This window comes from Periplaneta americana, chromosome 8, assembly GCF_040183065.1.
Source record: "Periplaneta americana isolate PAMFEO1 chromosome 8, P.americana_PAMFEO1_priV1, whole genome shotgun sequence".
In the NCBI taxonomy this organism is placed as follows: domain Eukaryota; kingdom Metazoa; phylum Arthropoda; class Insecta; order Blattodea; family Blattidae; genus Periplaneta; species Periplaneta americana.
In genome coordinates, this window is record NC_091124.1 from 173,268,374 (window position 1) to 173,289,030 (window position 20,657).

General features: G+C 37.3%; 1 protein-coding gene across 2 annotated transcripts in view; it reads right to left on the minus strand.

The window, feature by feature from the left end:
• Positions 1-13,955: 13,955 nt before the first annotated feature.
• Coq8 (ubiquinone biosynthesis protein COQ8, mitochondrial) overlaps positions 13,956-20,657 on the minus strand; it is a 55,448-nt gene continuing 48,746 nt past the window's right edge. For both annotated transcript variants that reach the window (XM_069834063.1, XM_069834062.1), the window contains 2 exons: positions 17,497-17,649; positions 13,956-14,559 (listed from right to left, as the gene is read on the minus strand). In XM_069834063.1, coding sequence (XP_069690164.1) covers positions 14,284-14,559; positions 17,497-17,649 — 429 coding nt within the window. In that variant the 3' untranslated portion in view covers positions 13,956-14,283. The remainder of the gene's footprint in view (positions 14,560-17,496; positions 17,650-20,657) is intronic.

Consider the following 20,657-nt stretch of genomic DNA (forward strand, 5'->3'; position numbering starts at 1 on the left):
CGTCATAATCTGACATAGTTCTGAAATCGTGTTTTCTCCAACCGTCGTTCAACGAACACTTGTATAGCGTTGAGGATTTACCAGAATAGTACGACGGTCGCTCGGAGTCGATTATTGAATGGCGGTATATTCAATTTTTTTTCTAATTGTCGGATTATTTAAATAGAGTAATCTATAGGAAGAAAGTTTAATTTGGATATAGTGGTACCGACATTGATTGGAAAACTTTCTGATATCATTTACAATATTGAATTCCTGAAAATATAAATCCTAAACATTAAGATTTAGATGCCTGTACTAGATAATTAGCCTATAATGAACACATTTCAACTATTAATAATACTCGAGATATCCCTTCTTATAATAACATCTGGAATATTAAGAACTACTCACTAAACTAAATACAAATACATTTCCATGGGGTGCAAATTGAATATTTTCTCCAGGTAGGGCCATTAAAATGTTAATTGCCAACAAAAAAAAAATACTGTTAAAATTAGCAGTGTTGGCCGACTCGTAATATTTTCTCAACTTACTTACTGGCTTTTAAGGAACCCGGAGGTTCATGGCCGTCCTCACATAAGCCCACCATCGGTCCCTATAGTGAGCAAGATTAAATCCAGTCTCTATCATCAAATCCCACCTCCCTCAAATCCATTTTTATATTATCATTCCATCTACGTTTCGGCCTCCCCAAAGGTCTTTTTCCCTCCAGCCTCCCAACTAACACTATAAGTAAGATATGCATTTCTGGATTCGCCCATATGTGCTATATGCTCTGCCCATCTCAAATGTCTGGATTTAATATTCCTGATTATATCAAGTGAAGAATACAATGCGTGCAGTTCTACGTTAACTTTCTCCATTATCCTGTCACTTCATCCCTCTTAGCCCCATATATTTTCCTAAGCACCTTATTCTCAAACACCCTTAACCTCTGTTTCTCCAAGTTTCACAACCATACAGAACAACCGGTAATATAACTGTTTTATAAATTCTAACTTTCAGACTTTTTGACAGAAGACTAGATGACAAAAGCTTCCCAACCGAATAATAACACGCATTTCCCATATTTATTCTGCATTTAATTTCTTCCCAAGTGTCATTTATATTTGTTACTGTTGCTCCAAGATATTTGAATTTTTCCACCTCTTCAAAGGATACATTTCCAATTTTTATATTTCCATTTCGTACAATATTCTGGTCACGAGACATAATCATATAATTTGTCTTCTCGGGATTTACTTCCAAACCTATCGCTTTACTTGCTTCAAGTAAAATTTCCGTGTTTTCCTTAATCGTTTGTGGAATTTCTCCTAACACATTCACGTTGTCCGCATAGACAAGAAGCTGATGTAACCCGTTCAATTCCAAACCTTCTGTGTTATCCTGAACTTTCCTAATGGCATATTCTAGAGCGAAGTTAAAAAGTAAAGGTGATGGTGCATCTCTTTGCTTTAGCCCACAGTGAATTGGAAAATCATCAGATAGAAACTGGCCTATACGGAATCTGCTGTATGTTTCACTCAGACACATTTTAATTAATCGAACTAATTTTTTGGGAATACCAAATTCTATAAGAATATCATATAAAACTTCTCTCTTAACCGAGTCATATGCCTTTTTGAAATCTACATTGAGAAAAGTTATGTACTGCATTAATAACATATAACATACAGAAACTATAAATTATACACCTGAAGGGGATGAATTTTGACCCTGGCAGACACAAATTAATGCCTTTCAGCAGGGGACATCAGATTCTCCAGAGGGGGACAATGCTCTGCATCCCTCCTGTCCATTCGCATCCTGCAGCTTCACAAACCATTGAAACAACTATTGTTCTGAAGTATCACCCTGTGTGAATACTCTAGGGGCCATTTTAGATACAAATTTAATGATGGACTGAGTAGAAGTGAACATTAATGAAATACACTATTGTATGAAAAATTTTATTACAGACTTACATTAAATTGTACTATCATAAGTGAAGAAGATAATTAAACTTTAAAAGTCTCCAACGATCCAGGACCTGACAGATATTTTTCCTCTAATATTAATTGTTACCATAACAGATATATTCTGTTGGACCAAAAAAAAAAAAAATCTTTATGTAGACTGTTCTATAGTCCCGTCGCTCTAATTTCCGGCAGCCAATCACATTGCAGGTCGGCTACATTTAAATGTGTGCATCTTGTGATTCACTGATGAAGTCGTTATGCATTTCCTAAGGCTCGATAAATACTTAATATAATCGTCCGCCATTTTGGCTCTTTCGTTTGCGATCTCAGAAAGAACACGAATGTTATTTGCCGCTCTATTATTTATTGAATTACAGTGCATTTGATTTATTATCATAGAAACTACGACATGATAATGTTTAACGGTGTGGCAAATAGATCCCTCGTCTGGTAGCTCGACAACGAAAGAACAAAAATGGCGAACGATACTATCTACCTAGACTTTATAGAGGCTTCACTTCCTAAGGCGTAAGCAAAGAGGAGGAGTCACGTCGGGAATAACAGCGTCGGGACTATAGCAACAGTGCACTCCTTGTATAATGACAGTTGACTTAATATAAAATGTCAACATATATGCCCAACTTGGAGTCAGGCCACAAAGGGAAAAACACTTGAGGAGGGGAGTTCGATCCGGTGCTGTGGATTGGACTTCGGTGTAGCTCAATGCTGAGAGCACTTGGTACGTAGAACCAAGGACCCGGGTTCGATCTCTGGTGCTGGAGCGAATTTTTCTCCTCTAATATTAATTCTTATTTGATATACGCCTAAACTCTTGGTTGCTTGTCTTGCATCTTGATCATAATAATAATTATATCCATAAGCAGGATTAAGTTAAGATGTGTAATTCCCAAATTATTGATTGTTGTCAACTTGTCGATGATGATAATACATCAGTATTATTTTTTTGCTTACTTTATACTTTATAAAGTATACTCGCATTAAAACAATTATAGTTTGTGAGAGGGGGATAGAAATTATCCCTGGCAGGGATGTTAATATGAATTTATGAGAGCGGAATAACTTTCCTACAGCAAGGGAAATCCCCCCATCCCCCCGTTAATTCGCACCCTGCATGCACAAGGGCGTTTTAATTCGTTTCCTGCCTTTTTATTCCTATTGTGGAAATGTACTGTTAGTTTTATAATCGACATTATGCTCTGGATATACAACAATCGTTTTCAAATCAGACATAATAAATTATAAAATTGAAGTCAAATGTTTCAAAGTTTAATCTAAATTTATTTATCCAATAGCTCATTCTAAATGACATTATTTTGAAAAGCTGCCCTTACTCGTCTTTATTAGCAGACAAAGTTCTATCATATGTCTTCCTCTTGAGAATGACAACTTTTTACAATAATTTAGGTTCACAATAGCACAAAATTTCAAATCAATACCGGTACCAGCCAGAACATAAATGAAAGGATACCAAAGTCATAGATAATGGAGGGCATTGAGGTTGTAAAATAACCAAAGCTCACATTGGCCTGTTCTAGCAGTAAAAAAAAAAAGTATAATATAATACACCAATATCTATATTGTTTGTTATTGCAGTTTTATAATATGACATTGGCTCAAAGGATGTCAGTTGCTTTGTTTCTTTAGAATTAGACATAAAACAGAGTAATTTCAGTTGATTGTACAACTTCTCTCATTTTCATGAAAAGTTGAGATTGGTTGTTTTTGAATTAAGCCACAGAATTTATGTCGCCAAAGCGAGAATTTCGGAATACTGCATCTGTGTATGATAATCATGGAGATTTAATTGTTATATAATTTGTAACTTAAATGGATGGAACTGTAAATCATAATGTAAGATGTGCCTAACACTTTTGTCCGACATATGTGAATGCTGAAGAACAAACCAGCGAGGACTCTGATGGAACACTGTTCTCACTCTCTCCAAATATTCTGGACTACATACGGTTCTAGGGCGACCAGGAGAATTCTTGTCAGTGGCTGATGCATTTCTTCTGAATGAACGAGGCGTGTTCTTAAAGTAAGTTCCAAAAGGGTGTAGTAAGTAAACGGGAAGATATTTACAAACCATTTTTGTTGCATCAATTACTTCTCAACATAATCTCCACCATTATTGAGGCAAATCCGGGCTGTAGGGGGGATGGTCAATTTGTTCCCAGCCAAATTTCGAGATGAGATTTTGGGTGTCACGAGCTGTGTGTGGCCGAGCATTGTCATGAAGCAACACAACTCCGTCGGTCAGCATCCCACGTCTCTTGTTCTGAATTGCGTGATGGAGCTTCTTCAAGGTCTGACCATAGGTTTCTCTATTAATGGTTTCACCCCGAGGCAAGAATTCGATGATTAGGACTCCTTTACTGTCCCAAAAAACAGTGCACATGATCTTGCGTGTTGACATGGTTTGTTTGAATTTCTTTTTCCTTGGCGATGCAGTGTGCCTCCATTCCATGGACTGCTGCTTCGATTCAGGTGTCACGTGAGACACCCAAGTCTCGTCACCTGTCACGATATGAACTCATCACCTTGCTCACTGTAATGTGTGAGAAAGCTCAATGCACTGGAAGCTCGTTTGGTTTTGTGTTCCTCGGTGAGCATCTTGGGTACCCATCATGAGCACAATTTTGTAGAGAACACTCCGTGACATTTGTGAAAAATTCAAGGAAAGGGAAGGAATTGTGAACCTCCTATCCTCATGAATTTTTTCATCGACAGCACGCACCAAATTGTCATTGATCAAAGATGGCCGACCATTATGCTGCTCGTCATGCACAGAGATGCGGCCCTCGTTGAACTTCCTAACCCATCTCCTGGCCATTCCATCACTAATGGCATCATCACCATACACCTCACAAAGTTGACGATGAATGTCAGCTGATTTGATGTTTCTCGCATTCAAGAAACGGATAACAGACGCATCTCACAGTCGGCGGGGTGCTCGATCACTTTAAACATTTCAACTGATCACAACTAACCACACACACGGACTGAAGCTCTGAAACTGCATGCACAGCTTGCCTGAGGACTGAAGAAGAAAACATACATGCGCAAAATAACGATTGCAGTGATGCGACGGCTATAATTGAAAACGGAACTTACTTTAAGAACACGCCTCGTATAAACCCAATCACGATGATTTGACGAGTTGGATCATTTCTATTTCTTGCGATATGAAAGTGATGCCTAAAAAGGTAAAGATGCTGTGTTTGTGTAGTCGAGTCATTGTTCTTAAAAATGCTGCTACAGCAAAAGCCCAATGTTCATTCACCCATTGTTCCATCATTACTAAATGGTATACTAATTATCGACACATTACTGTGTATAACAATGTTATATTATGTAGCACAAGGAAATGCTGCCCACTTTAAATCGTCTAATTGTTTCTGTTGGATACTTTTAGAAAAAGTTAATGATGAAAAGAATTCTGCCATACATGAATCAAGAAATACCTTCTTGGTAAATTATATATATAAAAAAAGTAAATCTGTAAATCACAATTTACTAGCACTTGTTGAATACATTACAAAAGCTTTCAGTTACAATCATAAGCAACTTTAATGTTTTTGATGTACAGAAAGTTGAATTGATTTGAATTTAAAAGGGGAAGGGCTATAACAGCCCTAGCACTGCGACCTGAAAAATCTTACATCTTGATTGCTCAACTTTTAACACTCTATCACTTTGGAATATGAAGTTTATATTCCAAATTGAAAGATGTATTGCGCATCCCGTCATAATATCTTATCAGTCCAATAGTTTGATGTTCTTATTGAACTGAATCAAACTATGGACTAGGACAATTGAGAGCTCATCAAGCTTTGGACAGTGTTTTCCAAAGATGAGAGCTCTTTGATGAGCGAGTGCATTTCAGTCGCAAAATAGATGAATTACAGACTCATCTCCCTGGGTTGGTATTATGTCCCATCCTGTACAGAAAGTTACCATAGGGTTTAATAACATTACGAATAAACAGTCCCATTCTTTCTAATACAAGTTCATTTCGGGTTTAATGCTATATATTTCAGGAACAAGTTCTTGGTAAATGTAACATATAGAACTCAATATAAATATGTCCAAACTTGAATAGCTAGACAATTGCGTCAGGGATAGGGCTGCCACCTTTCAAGAAATGTTGGGCTGGACAATTCCCTCATTCACAAGGACCAACCAAGGTACAAACCATCATTTCTTACTACAAGTAATTTAAAAGACCTGCAGGATAATAAAGCCATTTTCGATCACTCTTTCTTAAAGATCTACTTGTAGCTAATCTCTTTGAGATGCATGGTGGAATGTCCACAAAAGCACATATTTTCACAGCTTGACTCTCAATGGTTTCCACTCACAGTACTACTGGTTTATCTCATTATAAACACTACTTCCTTATATTTCTATAAACCTATTGTCATGAATAGCAAAATACTGTTAGAGATTACAATATACAAAATGCTATTTTATGTAAATTCTTGCAAAGCTAAATACATAGGTTGGATAAAAAGCTATGGCAACACTGCTGTCACATGACGATGGTGCGTTCGAGAGCTGCCAGCTGTGCGGACATGAACAAGGACTGTTAGATGAGTTAGTGCAGCAAGCGGCGACAGTACTCTGTCAATCTACTGCAGTGTGTAGAACGTTGACTTTCATAAGGATAGTGCGAGCACCCTAAGACCACGTTTCCGTTCAGGACAACCTCCGTACAGGACGACCCCGTGTGGAGGACAACACAGTTCAACTCCTTGCTTCCCTGTTGGATGCTGATCGCCGATGGACTGCGCATGAGTTAGCAGCGGAAGTCGGAGTATGTCACAAAACTGTGCTCCACATTCTGCAAGACATTCTGGGTTACCGCAAAATTACAGGGCGCTGGAAACCCCATGAAATTTCCGAGGTTTAACAATGGCACCGCTATGCAGTCGCAGAGGCCTTGTTGGACCGGTACCAAAGGGAAAGTGAAGACTTTCTTGGACGAATCGTCGCTATCGACGAAATCTGGGCTCGCTCATACAAACCAACCAAAGTTGAAACGTCAATCAAATGAATGGAAGCATCCAGGTTCTTCTCGTCTGAAGAAAGTGCGCCCTACACAAAGTGCTGTGAAGGTGATGTTCATTGTGGCATATGACATTGATGGGGTAATACTGCACCATGCTGTACCTCCAAGGCAGACGGCAAACGTGGACTACTACTGCAGGTTCCTGCAGCACCACCTTCGTCCAACCCTCAGGAGAAAACGACGACACTTGGTGGTGCAGAATCACATCATTCTTCATGATAATGCAAGGAGTCACACCGCTGCTGCTGTCAAGGACCTCTTGCGCCGCTGGCAATGGGAGATTCTGGAACATCCACCGTACTCACCTGATATGCGTCCATGCGATTACGATCTTTTCACCAAAGTGAAAGATCCACTGCGAGGGACCCGGTACAATAGCAGAGATGAACTTATCCGTGCTTTAGGGCAGTCAATACGGAACATCAACAAAGATGGACGTGCTGATGGTGTACGACGCCTTCCAAACATTTGGCAAAAGGTAATAAATAAGGGGGGGCGACTATATAGAAGGTACGTAAATGTTGTACCCCTGTGAATAAAGCCATGTCAGAAATATCGAACTGTTGCCATTACTTTTTATCCAGCCCTAGTACAAATATAAAAACTTGTTTAGACAGTAAATAATTTCATTTTCTATGTCTTTTGAACAATCCTAACATGGAAGTCTTCAAACACCTGTCATGTTGTGGGTTTTATTCAATTTTCATACAAAGGAAGATGTTGGAAAGAAAGAGTGAATACAAAAAAATTGGCTTATTATATGAACCACAAGGTCCTCAGAAGGTGTGAAAATAATGAAAATCGCTTCAGTAGTCCAATGCCTCTATTCATACGGTTGGCTTTCCGAGACCTGAAGCACTCCCTTCCTGAGTGGATGCTATTGTGGCTAGATTATCATGTCAGGCACCCTGCAAGCAAAAGCGTCCACACAGATTTTTCACAAGAAAATAATAAACAACGGCAGCCAAAAACTTCACTCATTCCTACACATCCACAGTCAGTTTTAATATCATTAACAACACCATCTGTGCCTGGCACAGACGTTTCTGGTTTGGTAATCTTACCTGCAGATGCGATTCTCAAATCACATAGACTATTCTATCACTTGAAAGTTGTGGCAAAATTACACATTTAGGGCTGACAGTTATACAGAATGTTGTAGGTATCTTAAAAGGCATTATAAATGAAGCACAGCTCTCACAAATGTTTTTTAAAAGTATTCCTATAAATATTAACAAAATGTCATGCAGTGGAGTTATAAAAACACATAAAAATTGAATATAAGCGTATGCACATTGCCAAATGCGGAATCTAAATCACATTCATCACACACTGGTACAAGTAACATTCTTCCACTCAGCAGTTGCCTGTTTTCATACAGCTCAACTGATGCGAGAGACACCATCACATTTTTCTGTGCAAGCACAGCACGCGATTATGTATAAGTTAAATCGCATCCTCTGCACACTGGTACAAGTGATGTTCTTCCAATCAATAGTTGAACGTTGCCTACCGATGTGACACAGTCACAATATCACATTTCTTGGGAGTTTATGAACTGGCGCATGAGTGCAGCTTTGTCACGTTGTCAAATATGCTGTATTTCCATTGTTGTAGCAACAACATTTAGAATTTGAATGTAATCTTCAAATAATAATTATGTGTAACAGGTATAACATAATACACACAAAATAAAGTAAATAACGATAAAATATATTTTTGTTAAGAAAAGTTCAGGGGATGTGGCACATCACATGCATCCATGCACGCTACGCCCCTGACCCTTGCCGATATACTAACTTTCACAAGTACTGTACAATTGCGTTGGAGCCATTTGGGAACCACTGCACTAGATAAAATTGGCAAGGAAATTGTGTTAAATATAAATGAAACTAAAACCAAAAGCTTAATCCAAACAAAAAGAAAATATAACCCAACAGATAGAATTAAAGAAAAGTCCTTTCCATAGAAATAGTCTATAAGTATAATATTTGGGTGCGATCCTCACAGATAGACATGAAGAAAAAGTGAAAATTCAAAACTGAATTCAAACTGCTAACAAAGCCTACTATGCAATATTACTTCTTGTAAGAGATTGAGATATGAGTTGCAGAGTTTAAGTAACACTAAAGTAATGATTTTCCATGTTGAATCTTTCGTACACTACTTTTAACACTTGAATATAAATAATTGATTAAATGGCGATCTTACTCGTGTTAATTATGTAAGCATGTGTGGCTTACAGATGTTTCGGTGTTACTTGACACCATCCTCACAGCCTACTAGATCTTGGTGCTATCTCAACTTCGCTGCCTGTTGTGTGGGTGCGTTCGTGTGATGAAGAGTTGTGTCAAATAGTGTGTGTGTTCTGAAATTGATCTGTGTGTTGAGAATTTGATTAGGGTGTGTTTTAGTGTGTCTGTATATTTCATATTGTTCTAGTGTGTTGAGTTTTTGGTTTTTGGGTTGTATATGTAGGATTTCCATGTCTGTATTTATGTTATTGTATGAGTGGTTAGCAACACAAACAAATAAATGCAACCACACAGGCGTATACAAACTCACATGCAATAGTTGCGACAGTTTCTACATTGGACAGACAGGCAGATCATTCCAAACTCGATACAAAGAACACATTAAAGCAATAACCAGAGGACACAATACATCTACATATGTCGAACACATAACTAATGCTAATTATTTTTTATTTTATTAAAATGTAGATAAAGACATAAACATTTCGCATTTAAGAACAAAACAGTAATACAGTATTACGTATTAACACAATTTAAATAGCGAGACAACATTCTTGCAGGTGTCTAGTCAACATAATATGACAATAACTCTATTTCTCTATCTCATAACGTGAAGGCACCTGATAAAGGTTTTCATACAAGAAAGTTCATGTTAATTGAATAACAGAATTCTCAGTGAAAACTGTGTATATTCATATGAGTTTTACTATAGCGAGTGAATAATTGTTCCTCAGGTTTTTAATGATTTTTCTGTATTCAATTTTAGATATTCATTGAGTATCCCATAACTCTTGCTAAGAATTTCAGTAAATAATGAAAGATTTACATTAAGGAGGAAGCAGAAAAATGGAAACTCTATAACAGCCTATGTGTTAAAAAAAGTAATAATATACTGGAAGAATAATATTATGCAATCGCAATTTGCTTCACACACACTGAAAAGAATAGGAATTCTGGCCCATCATTTCTACTGGGATTATCTTTGTAATTTATTTTTTTTTTTGCATCTGTTTTATAATGCTTATATACGATCAAAATTGACCTATGGATGTGAAATATGTTGTTTTCTAATGCCAGGCGTTTGACAATAAAGTCATTTGACCTCTTGCACTCCAATATTTTTCAAAGATATTATCATGACCAGCCACTGAAGCACAGATTTTGAGGTGTTCCGAATCCATTTCTTGGTTTGAGTTGCACAATGGGCAGTTAGGGGACTGATATATTCCAATTCTATGTAGCTGTTTGCCCAAACAATCATGACCTGTTGCCAATCTAAATGCAGCTACAGACGATTTTCGTGGTAAATCGGGAATTAACTGTGGATTTTGATGCAGAGAGTTCCATTTTTTCCCTTGGGATTGTGTTATCAAATTTTGTTTGTTGAAGTCTAAGTATGTAGATTTAATAAATCTTTTCACAGAGTAATACGTAGATTTAGTAACAGGTCTGTAAGTAGCAGTGCTGCCCTTCTTTACTAAAGTATCCGCATTCTCGTTTCCCAGGATTCCACAATGGGATGGTATCCATTTGAATACAATTCTTTTATTGAGTGATATTAATTAAGAGAGCATTTTAGTTATTTCTGCTGTTTGAGATGAAGGTGTGTGTTTAGAGACTATTGATAGAATAGCTGCTAACTTTTTCCATATCCAAGAGATCTATAAAGTGAAAAGAGACAGCACGTAATACCTGGACCGGCACCTTGTTCTCTAGAGATCAAGGATCCGTCGGTGTATAAATGAAGCCAGTTTTGTGGAGGGTACCTAATATTAATTGTCTCTAAAGACAATTGTTTCAGTATTTCAGTGTATATTTCTGATTTCAGTATTTCTTCTGTTAAATTTAGATTATATTCTATATTTAATAGAGTTAAAGGGTTTGAAATATGGATATGAAATATGGGGAGGAGCATCAGCAACTCATCTACAAAAAACTTCTGTTCTTCAAAACTCAGCCTTAAGATTATGCCTAGGAGTACCAAAAACCACATCAACTGTTGCCCTAGAAATTGGATGTAATATTCAACTAATCAGACACTATATATTACAAAAGGATCTAAAAATACATTTAAAATTGCAAGCTTCATCCTGATCTCAGATGTTCTTCAAACTGTCAGATGATATCTGTGTAATTTCTATAAAATAAAAAAAGAAGAAATACCAATCTATATCACAGACACACTCATTGCTAAAACTCCAGTTGTGAACGAAATTCCTCCATGGAAATGGGTGATTCCAGAACATAGCACACAAATTCCAGGAAATCATTCCAAAAATGATCCTCCATACATTCTTAAGTTAGATGCCATGGAACTACTCTGCAGTACATATAAGGATCACCTTCAAATTTATACAGATGGATCTCTAAATCCTAATAATGGGACATCAGGAGCAGGGTATTATATTCCAAAATATCAAGAAAGTTATTTCATACCATGTTCATCCTCCTCCAGTCTTGACACTGAATTGCTAGCTATTGATGCTGCTCTTCAGTGTGTTACTCAAATTTCTGAAAAATCTATTTGCATACTTACCAACTCCAAGGGGGCTATATTTAATATAATTAAATATGTACCAAACCCATATGCACATAGAATTATTCCAATTCAGAAACAACTAAGTAAACTAAAAGAACTCCAAAAGGAAATAACATTTCAATGGATACCTAGTCATTGTGGTATACCTGGAAATGAGAAAGTCGATAATATTGCAAAATTGGCAACATATCTGCAACCAAGACCTCTTCAAGTGACATCTCTATCCAATGCTTTTGCTTCAGTAAAGCTCATTTTACAAACCTATGGATCACCAACTGGCTCTCTTCTGACAAAGGAAAAATTTTACAATCTGTACAAAAGAAACCAAATGACCTGAAAATGTACAAAAACTTGCCCAGACATGTTCAAATATTTTTAACAAGAGCCAGAACAGGTCACATTGTCACTCAATTGTACCTACACCGATTTCACATTTCTGATAATCCTACTTGTCTGTGGTGTAATAATCATGATGAAGATCTGGAACACATTCTTCTATACTGTCCATTCACAAACCACAAAAGAAGTAAATTAAAATCATCAGTACCAGTTGCAGAAGACACAGCCCTGCAGTATATATTGACTAAACCCCACCTCTGGCTACTAGCAACAGGCATCTATAATGAACACCGATCAAAATACCCCTCATTTCTCGTGAAAAACAACAACTGACTACACTACAGTGGACTATAGTGGACTTTATGTTGTCAGCAAACAGCTGGATACATTAAGAAGATTGATCTTTGTAATTTATAGGATTGTGAGAAAAGGAAATTTTGTCCAATATTCTTTTGAGAAGATTAACTCCGTATGTAGATGAAATTATTGGGGATCATCAGTGCGGTTTTAGGCGTAACTTCGACTATTGATCAGATTTTTTGTATTCGACAGATAATGGAGAAAAAATGGGAGTATAAGGGTACAGCATATCAGTTATTAATAGATTTAAAAAAGGCGTATGACTCGGTTAAGAGGGAAGTTTTATATAATATTCTTATTGAATTTGGTATTCCCAAGAAACTAGTTCGATTAATTAAAATGTGTCTTAGTGAAACTTACAGCAGAGTCCGTATAGGCCAGTTTCTATCTGATGCTTTTCCAATTCACTGCGGGCTAAAGCAGGAAGATGCACTATCACCTTTACTTTTTAACTTCGCTCTAGAATATGCCATTAGGAAAGTTCAGGATAATAGACAGGGTTTGGAGTTGAATGGGTTACATCAGCTTCTTGTCTATGCGGATGATGTGAATATGTTAGGAGAAAATCCACACAATTAAGGAAAACGCGGAAATTCTAGTTGAAGCAAGTAAAGCGATAGGGTTGGAAGTAAATCCCGAAAAGACTAAGTATATGATTATGTCTCGTGACTGGAATATTGTACGAAATGGAACTATAAAACTTGGAGATTTATCTTTCGAAGAGGTGGAAAAATTCAAATATCTTGGAGCAACAGTAACAAATAGAAATGACACTCGGGAGGAAATTAAATGCAGAATAAATATGGGAAATGCCTGTTATTATTCGGTTGAGAAGCTTTTGTCATCTGGTCTTCTGTCAAAAAATCTGAAAGTTAGAATTTATAAAACAGTTATATTACCGGTTGTTCTGTATGGTGGTGAAACTTGGACTCTCACTTTGAGAGAGGAACAGAGATTAAAGGTGTTTGAGAATAAGGTTCTTAGGAAAATATTTGGGGCTAAGAGGGATGAAGTTACAGGAGAATGGAGAAAGTTACACAACGCAGAGCTGCACGCATTGTATTCTTCACCTGACATAATTAGGAACATAAAATCCAGACGTTTGAGATGGGCAGGACATGTAGTATGTATGGGCGAATCCAGAAATGCATATAGAGTGTTAGTTGGGAGGCCGGAGGGAAAAAGACCTTTGGGGAGGCCGAGATGTAGGTGGGAAGATAATATTAAAATGGATTTGAGGAAGGTGGGATATGATGGTAGAGACTGGATTAATCTTGCTCAGGATAGGGACCAATGGCGGGCTTATGTGAGAGCGGCAATGAACTTCTGGGTTCCTTAAAAGCCAGTAAGTAAGTGAAAAAAGGTGGGGAAGATCTCAGAAAATCACAAAATTCATCAATAACATCAAATGAAGGAAATATTAGAAATGCAACATTTTATTAAATATACATTATATGTACATGTGTCCACACTACAAAAATTTAGCACCATCTCCATACACACATTTGTATGTCAAATGAGATCTTAGACTATAAACGTAGATATGCCGTGTAATTAAAGTTTCATACCATTATCTCTGAAAATCTGAAGACAGATAATTCTGACTCAACTAATGAAATTAATTTAGCATTTTAATTTCATGACTGCCTTCAAGCTGAAATGAAAGGTTTTAAGTCACCACTCCTGTCACATTACTACTGCTCTCCCACTTCAAAATCATGCAAGCTATGGTCTGTGCTATCCATTCGTGTAGGCCTGGTAAATATTCTCGAACATAGACTTGCACTCGATCTTTACTTTCAGCTTTGCTAGTAATAGGAACACACCAGAAAGTTTACGATGGAGGGAATAGATCTCCTCTGGAGGTGGACACAGACGGTGCTTCAACATGGTGGGTACCAGCATTTGAATTCGTCGTGTTGTGTCTTGGGAACCAAAATCGAATGGTTCTGAGGACCTCTGGAAAACTTCACCCAGGATCATCACAGCATCCACGTGAGCTTCCTCCATGATCTGAAATTAATTTGTCAACATCTTTATCTACTTTCCTTGTGAAATATTTTATTGCATACTTTCTTATGGACTACTTTTATGGGGTAATAGTTCTTATACTAATAAGGTACTTATGTTACAAAAAAAAGCTATTAGAATTATAACTAATTCATCAATGAAGGCACACTGCAGACCGTTATTTGTAAATGAAAAAATTATGACTGTAACACCACTGTATATTTATCAAGCCCTAAATTTCGTTAAAGAAAATTCACACATGTTGACACATAGGAATGATGTTCATATATACAACACAAGAAACAGTGACCTTTTTGACATACCTAAGTGTAGGCTGACTAAGACAATGAATAATTATTTTATTATGTCGTTAAAAATAGCAAATAAATTTCCGAGATATCTTTTTAACCTGGAAAGGAAGTCTTTTAACAGACTTGTCTCTGGTTGGTTAATCAACAAACCATTTTATGAAATTAATGAATTTGTTAATGTCAACGTTGTTGAGAGTTTTTGAATTAATTTTATTGTTTTGTTTTTTATTACTGACTTTGTCAATTGCACAATGTTGTGTGCTCTTAATGTACAACACTGAATATACTGAATATTTCACAGCTGCACTGTTTGTTGCCAAACAGTCTTACTAATAAACCGTGTATAGTTTTTATACGAGACTTATGCAGAGTTGAGACAGAAAACGTTACTAATAAACCGTGAATAAGCTATGGACGTATAAACAGGCTGTAACTATACAATGGGAATTGCTTTGCAGTAGTTATATACACGAAACCCCTTGTTTAAGCGTTGTATATAGCGAAAAAATGGCCGCCCCTCTAACAGCTGTTCGTATCGACTGTCATTTTATGATGATGGTTACCTTGTAACCACAGAAGAACAAACCAAAGATCATAGAATTATTAGAGTAATATTGCTGTAGCTTGTACTCTTTGACCAAAATGTAGTGTGGTAATCGATTAGAGCCAGTTGTACTATCGATATTTAACATGCCACACTACCGGATGCACTAGAGAACCTCAGATATTCTATTACCTTTCGTAACGAAGTAATGACGAAACTATGACGTAGCTGTGTAACAGTTATACTGTTATACACGACGTATGTAGTGATTATTAGTAAGGAATTTACACACGACTTATAAACGAGCTACTCATTGTATAAGTATAAGACAGTTAAACGTCTGTATATAGAGTTTTTATTAGTAAGACCGAAAGTAGATAAAAGTTCAGTCAGGTATAAACAACAAACTGCTGACTTCGGGACTTCGGAAGATGATCAATATCGACTCGGAAAACTTACAACCAGTCTTTATGTCAAGGACGTGACATAATACAACATTGTCGTGCGGGTTTTTGGCTTTGCGAGCACTGTTATTCTCGTTTTCTCGATCGTTGTTCATCTCTAATGCCTAGACATCTGCGTAAAAATGAAATTTTACTACGATATAAATTATTGTCTGAAAAATGTAAAGTTAAGTGAAGTAATATACAGGTATGTACTAAGTAAAAATGTTATTCCAATAATTACATGGAATCCTCTTGCAATAAAAATGTTGATTCTATATCGAAGGCATACTTAAGCTGTACTTTATTATGAATGCCTATTAGTTAGATATCTGTTTTTGTGTATTTATGTAGTACATTTATATAAGGGTAATACGTCATTGTTTATCTGTTATTTTCAGTCTTCAAGCTTCTAACATTCACAGAACATTGTCTTTGGTTAGTAGACTGATTCCCTCTAATAAAATGTATTTTACACAATAATTTGATAAAACAAATTATGTAAATAAAGGTTAATTATTTTAGTGTTGAAATAATGGAACTGATATTAATGTCTAATCGATAAAATTAAAAATACTTTATCGCTAATATGTTTTCGCGGGATATCAGCAGAGTTAAAATTTTGGAATGTTCCAAGCTTTCAGCTGCTATCTCTGCTGCCATCTTCAGGGAAGTTGTGTCTGGACATAAAGGCGTAGGTTATATAGATGTTAGGCTGTCTCAGGTGATATGGGATTGGTTGGCAGATCGGCCAATCCAGGGCCGGGAATTGTCCAAGCTCCACCCCTCCCGGGATTCTTGTGTGAAGTTTGGCGGGTGACGAGTCCTGTTCTGCCGGTTGGAATCGGTTGCTGTCCTCGGTCCGTGAGCTTCGTGACCTTGATTGTAAGAGGGCCTAAGCTGGTCCAAGGCCGGTGTCCATGCCTGACTGAGCTGTAGTCCATCGTCCCTGTTAAAGTTGTTTTTCTCCAGCTTGATCTCTATGGCCTCCTTGATTGTACGATCCCAGTAGTGGCTTGATTTGTTAATGACCTTGGTGTGGTCAAACAGTATTTTATGCTCCTTTTCTATGCTGTGTTGCGCCACTGCAGATTTTTTCGGGTAATAGAGCCTCAGGTTCCTCATATGCTCTTTGATTCTGTCTTCTATTGTGCGGCCAGTCTGCCCTATGTATACTTCGCCGCACTGACATGGAATCTTGTAAATCCCTGGTGTCCTTATGCCCTGACTGTCTTTAACCTGACGTAGATGACTCCGGATTTTGCTCTGTGGCCTCGGATTGGCCGATCCGCCAACCAATCCCGTATCACCTGAGACAGCCTAACATCTATATAACCTACGACTTTCTGTCCAGACACAACTTCCGTGAAGATGGCTGCAGAGATAGCAGTTGAAAGCTTGAAACATTCCAAAATTTTAACTCGGCTGATATCCTGCGAAAATATATTAGCGAACTAATGCCGAGAAAGCCTCAAATCATACAAACATACTTTATGTTTACATGTTTGATGGAAATTACATTGCTGGGATTATTTTAAAATTGCTAGACCAAGATGCATAACGTCGCATTTTTATGCACTGGCTTTATGTTTTAGGAGGCATTGGTCATAGTCACACTTAAATAATGCACTGGTCAATTCACCTTTGACTCGTATCCTGTGAGGAACCCAATTTCACGAGATGCCTGGAGAACTCTGTCTCTGTCACCATCAGCAGCACCACGTATTACTTGGATATATGTGTCTATAAACTCCTTACTGTAAGGTCGTGAGGCACCAAAATCTAGAAGTGTTAGCTACAATAAAACAAAAAAGGTACAACCTATAATGATTATTTTGTGAATGATCTTTATTACTGAAAATGAGGGACATTCATAATATAAATGTCACATTCTCCTACGATAATAATAATAATAATAATAATAATAATAATAATAATAATAATAATAATAATAATAATAACAACAGTAATAATAATGCAACTGGATACTTTTTCCTGACAGTACATTTTCGATCATTTTGATCCAATAATAAATAAACTTAACCAAAGAAACATAAGGGAAAAATTAAAGTAGGAAACATTGTGGACTACATAAAATCTTATGAAAAGAAACAGACACAACATTTACAATGAATGGACAAAAAAAAAAAAAAAAGATCCTCATTCTGGCATTCCAATAGTGATCTACAGGTAGGGTTGCCAACTCTCCCGTATTTAGCCCTAATTTTTAAGTTTCCAACTCCCATATTTTTCTTCCTTATTTTTGCATAATGTAAAAATATATTTGAAACATTTAATTTTCAGTGCTTGAAGGTGATTTATATGATGGATTCTGTTATTCCAGAGATGCACTGAAATGTGCAGTCTCTGTAGAAGGTAATATGTGCCAGAAATAGTTTCAGGGCTCACTAGTTCAAATCAAACAATGTTAGAGTTACAAATTTAGAAAAAAAAAAAAACTAGCGAGTTGTGTTGTAAGCATACCAGGCAACTAAGATTATGCAGACAATGTTTTCTATTATGAACAGTAAGTGAACAGATGTTCGAAACAAGAGCAAGGCAATCTAATCAAATCAGAACTGCAAATCACAGTAAACTTCAACTGCTCATGTAAAGAGTTTCTATAATTTATTTCAAATTACTACACGAGACAAAAGTCTCAAAATACTCTGAATTTAAACCTAACTGCCTAAGTGTAGAATAAAGTTGTATTTTAGTGCTGCTAACTGAATTGAATAATTTGTCAATTTTCTATATGAAATATTGTAGATCGCTTAGTCTTCTGTATTTTCTTCAAAACACAGTTGGCAACCCTATCTATAGGTAGAATTGATTCTGGATAAAATAACATCGATGGTGCAATTAACAAAACCTTGATTATCATTGAAATCGAAGTTAAGACCTATTCAGTAGTTGCTCGTAATGATTCTAATGGAGAAAGAATTTTAAGTTTCCTTATGAACACCAGGAGGGCATATACAGGAAATTCCCTCATCATAAAAAGGTACAGCCAAGTGAGTTAGCTCAACCAGTAACAATTGATACTCATATTTCGGAGGTCCCTGTGGCCGGCTAATCTGACTGGGGTATTTCATGGTTTCTCTCAGTTACAAAGACAAATGCAGGATTGGAAATTTAGATATTACCATAATTCATCACTGCCTCAATCACCAATATCCTAAACATTAATCAAAATCTAAAATCAGTTACATGAATACAAGCCACCTATAATACACGACAATAGAAATAGGAACTCAATAATAGTAAAAACTAGTGCTGTTGATCGATTAAAATATTTAATCGATTAACTATTTTAATTTAATCGATTGTTAAATTTAACTTGTGTTCAGTGATAAGCATAAGTATTAAATGTTGCATACCTGTATACGAGGCCTGTCTAAAAAGTATCCGACCTTAAATTTTCCCGCACAAAGTAGTAATTCTAAGGCGGCGCCACTGTGCACGGTGGAAGGAGGAACCGTAATGCGCATGCTTGAATTTTTTCACCGCATTCGCTTGTGCCAGTCACTGGCTGGTGGTCGCCAAGTAAGGTGCTGTTCTAAGTGTTTGTCGGATTTAGTTTTCTCGCAAGATGACTGAACGAATTGAGCAAAGATACTGCATCAAATTTTATCAAAAGCTTGGTGATTCTCAAAGTCAAACAATTCGTAAGATTCAGCAGGTGTTTGGGGAAGATGCGATGGGTGTAACACAAATTAAGGAGTGGTTGAACCGATTCAAAGATGGCCGCACATCAGCGGAGAGTGAGCAGCGTTGTGGCAGGCCCCAAACTGCTCGGAGTGCAGCTGTTGTTGAGAGGGTGCGAAATTTGGTGATGGCAGATCGTCGTTTGACCGTGCGGGAGATTGCCGAAGAGGTTGGAGTGAGTAAAGATTCTGCACATGCAATTTTGCGTGATGATTTGAACATGAACCGAGTGGCTGCGAAATTCGTGCCCAAGTTGTTGTCCCCGGAACAAAAAGACCTCCTTCGTGACGTTGCACAGGACCTTCTGGACACCGCCAACACTGATCCTGGGTTTCTGAACACCGTGATAACTGGGTGTACAGGTACGACCCAGAAACAAAAAGACAGTCGTCGCAATGGAAGCATCCCGAGTCTCCAAGGCCAAAGAAAGCGTGGCAGGTGCGAAGCAAAATCAAGGTGATGCTGACTGTTTTCTTTGATGTCCGTGGAATTGTGCATCACGAATACGCACCGGAAGGACAAACGGTGACAAAGGAGTACTATCACGAAGTTCTCCGGCGACTCCGTGATGCAGTTCGGCGCAAAAGACCAGACATGTGGACGGCGAACAACTGGCACTTGCATCACGACAACGCCCCCGCACATTCATCCCAATTGATTCACACTTTCTTGGAATTACAACCGTTCGCCAACCTCCCTACTCTCCAGACCTGGCTCCTTGCGACTTCTGGTTGTTTCCAAAACTGAAGACACCACTGAAAGGATCCCGTTTTGAGAGTAGAGAAGAGATAATGCGGAACGCGACGACGGAGCTGAACACCATTCCAAAAGAAGACTTCCAGAGGTGTTTCCGGCAGTGGAAGGATCGGTGGGCCAAGTGTGTGCAAGCACAAGGGGCCTACTTTGAAGGGGATTAGGGTCCCAACCCCGTCAGGTATTTGAAATATTTTTTCTGGCTAAAGGTCGGATACTTTTTAGACAGGCCTTGTATATTGTATCGTTATATTACAAAACAAGTATTTTAATTACTTACTAACATATTTATTATCAGGCTTATAATTTATTGTGTCAATTTCTCCGGGAATTTTTGAGACA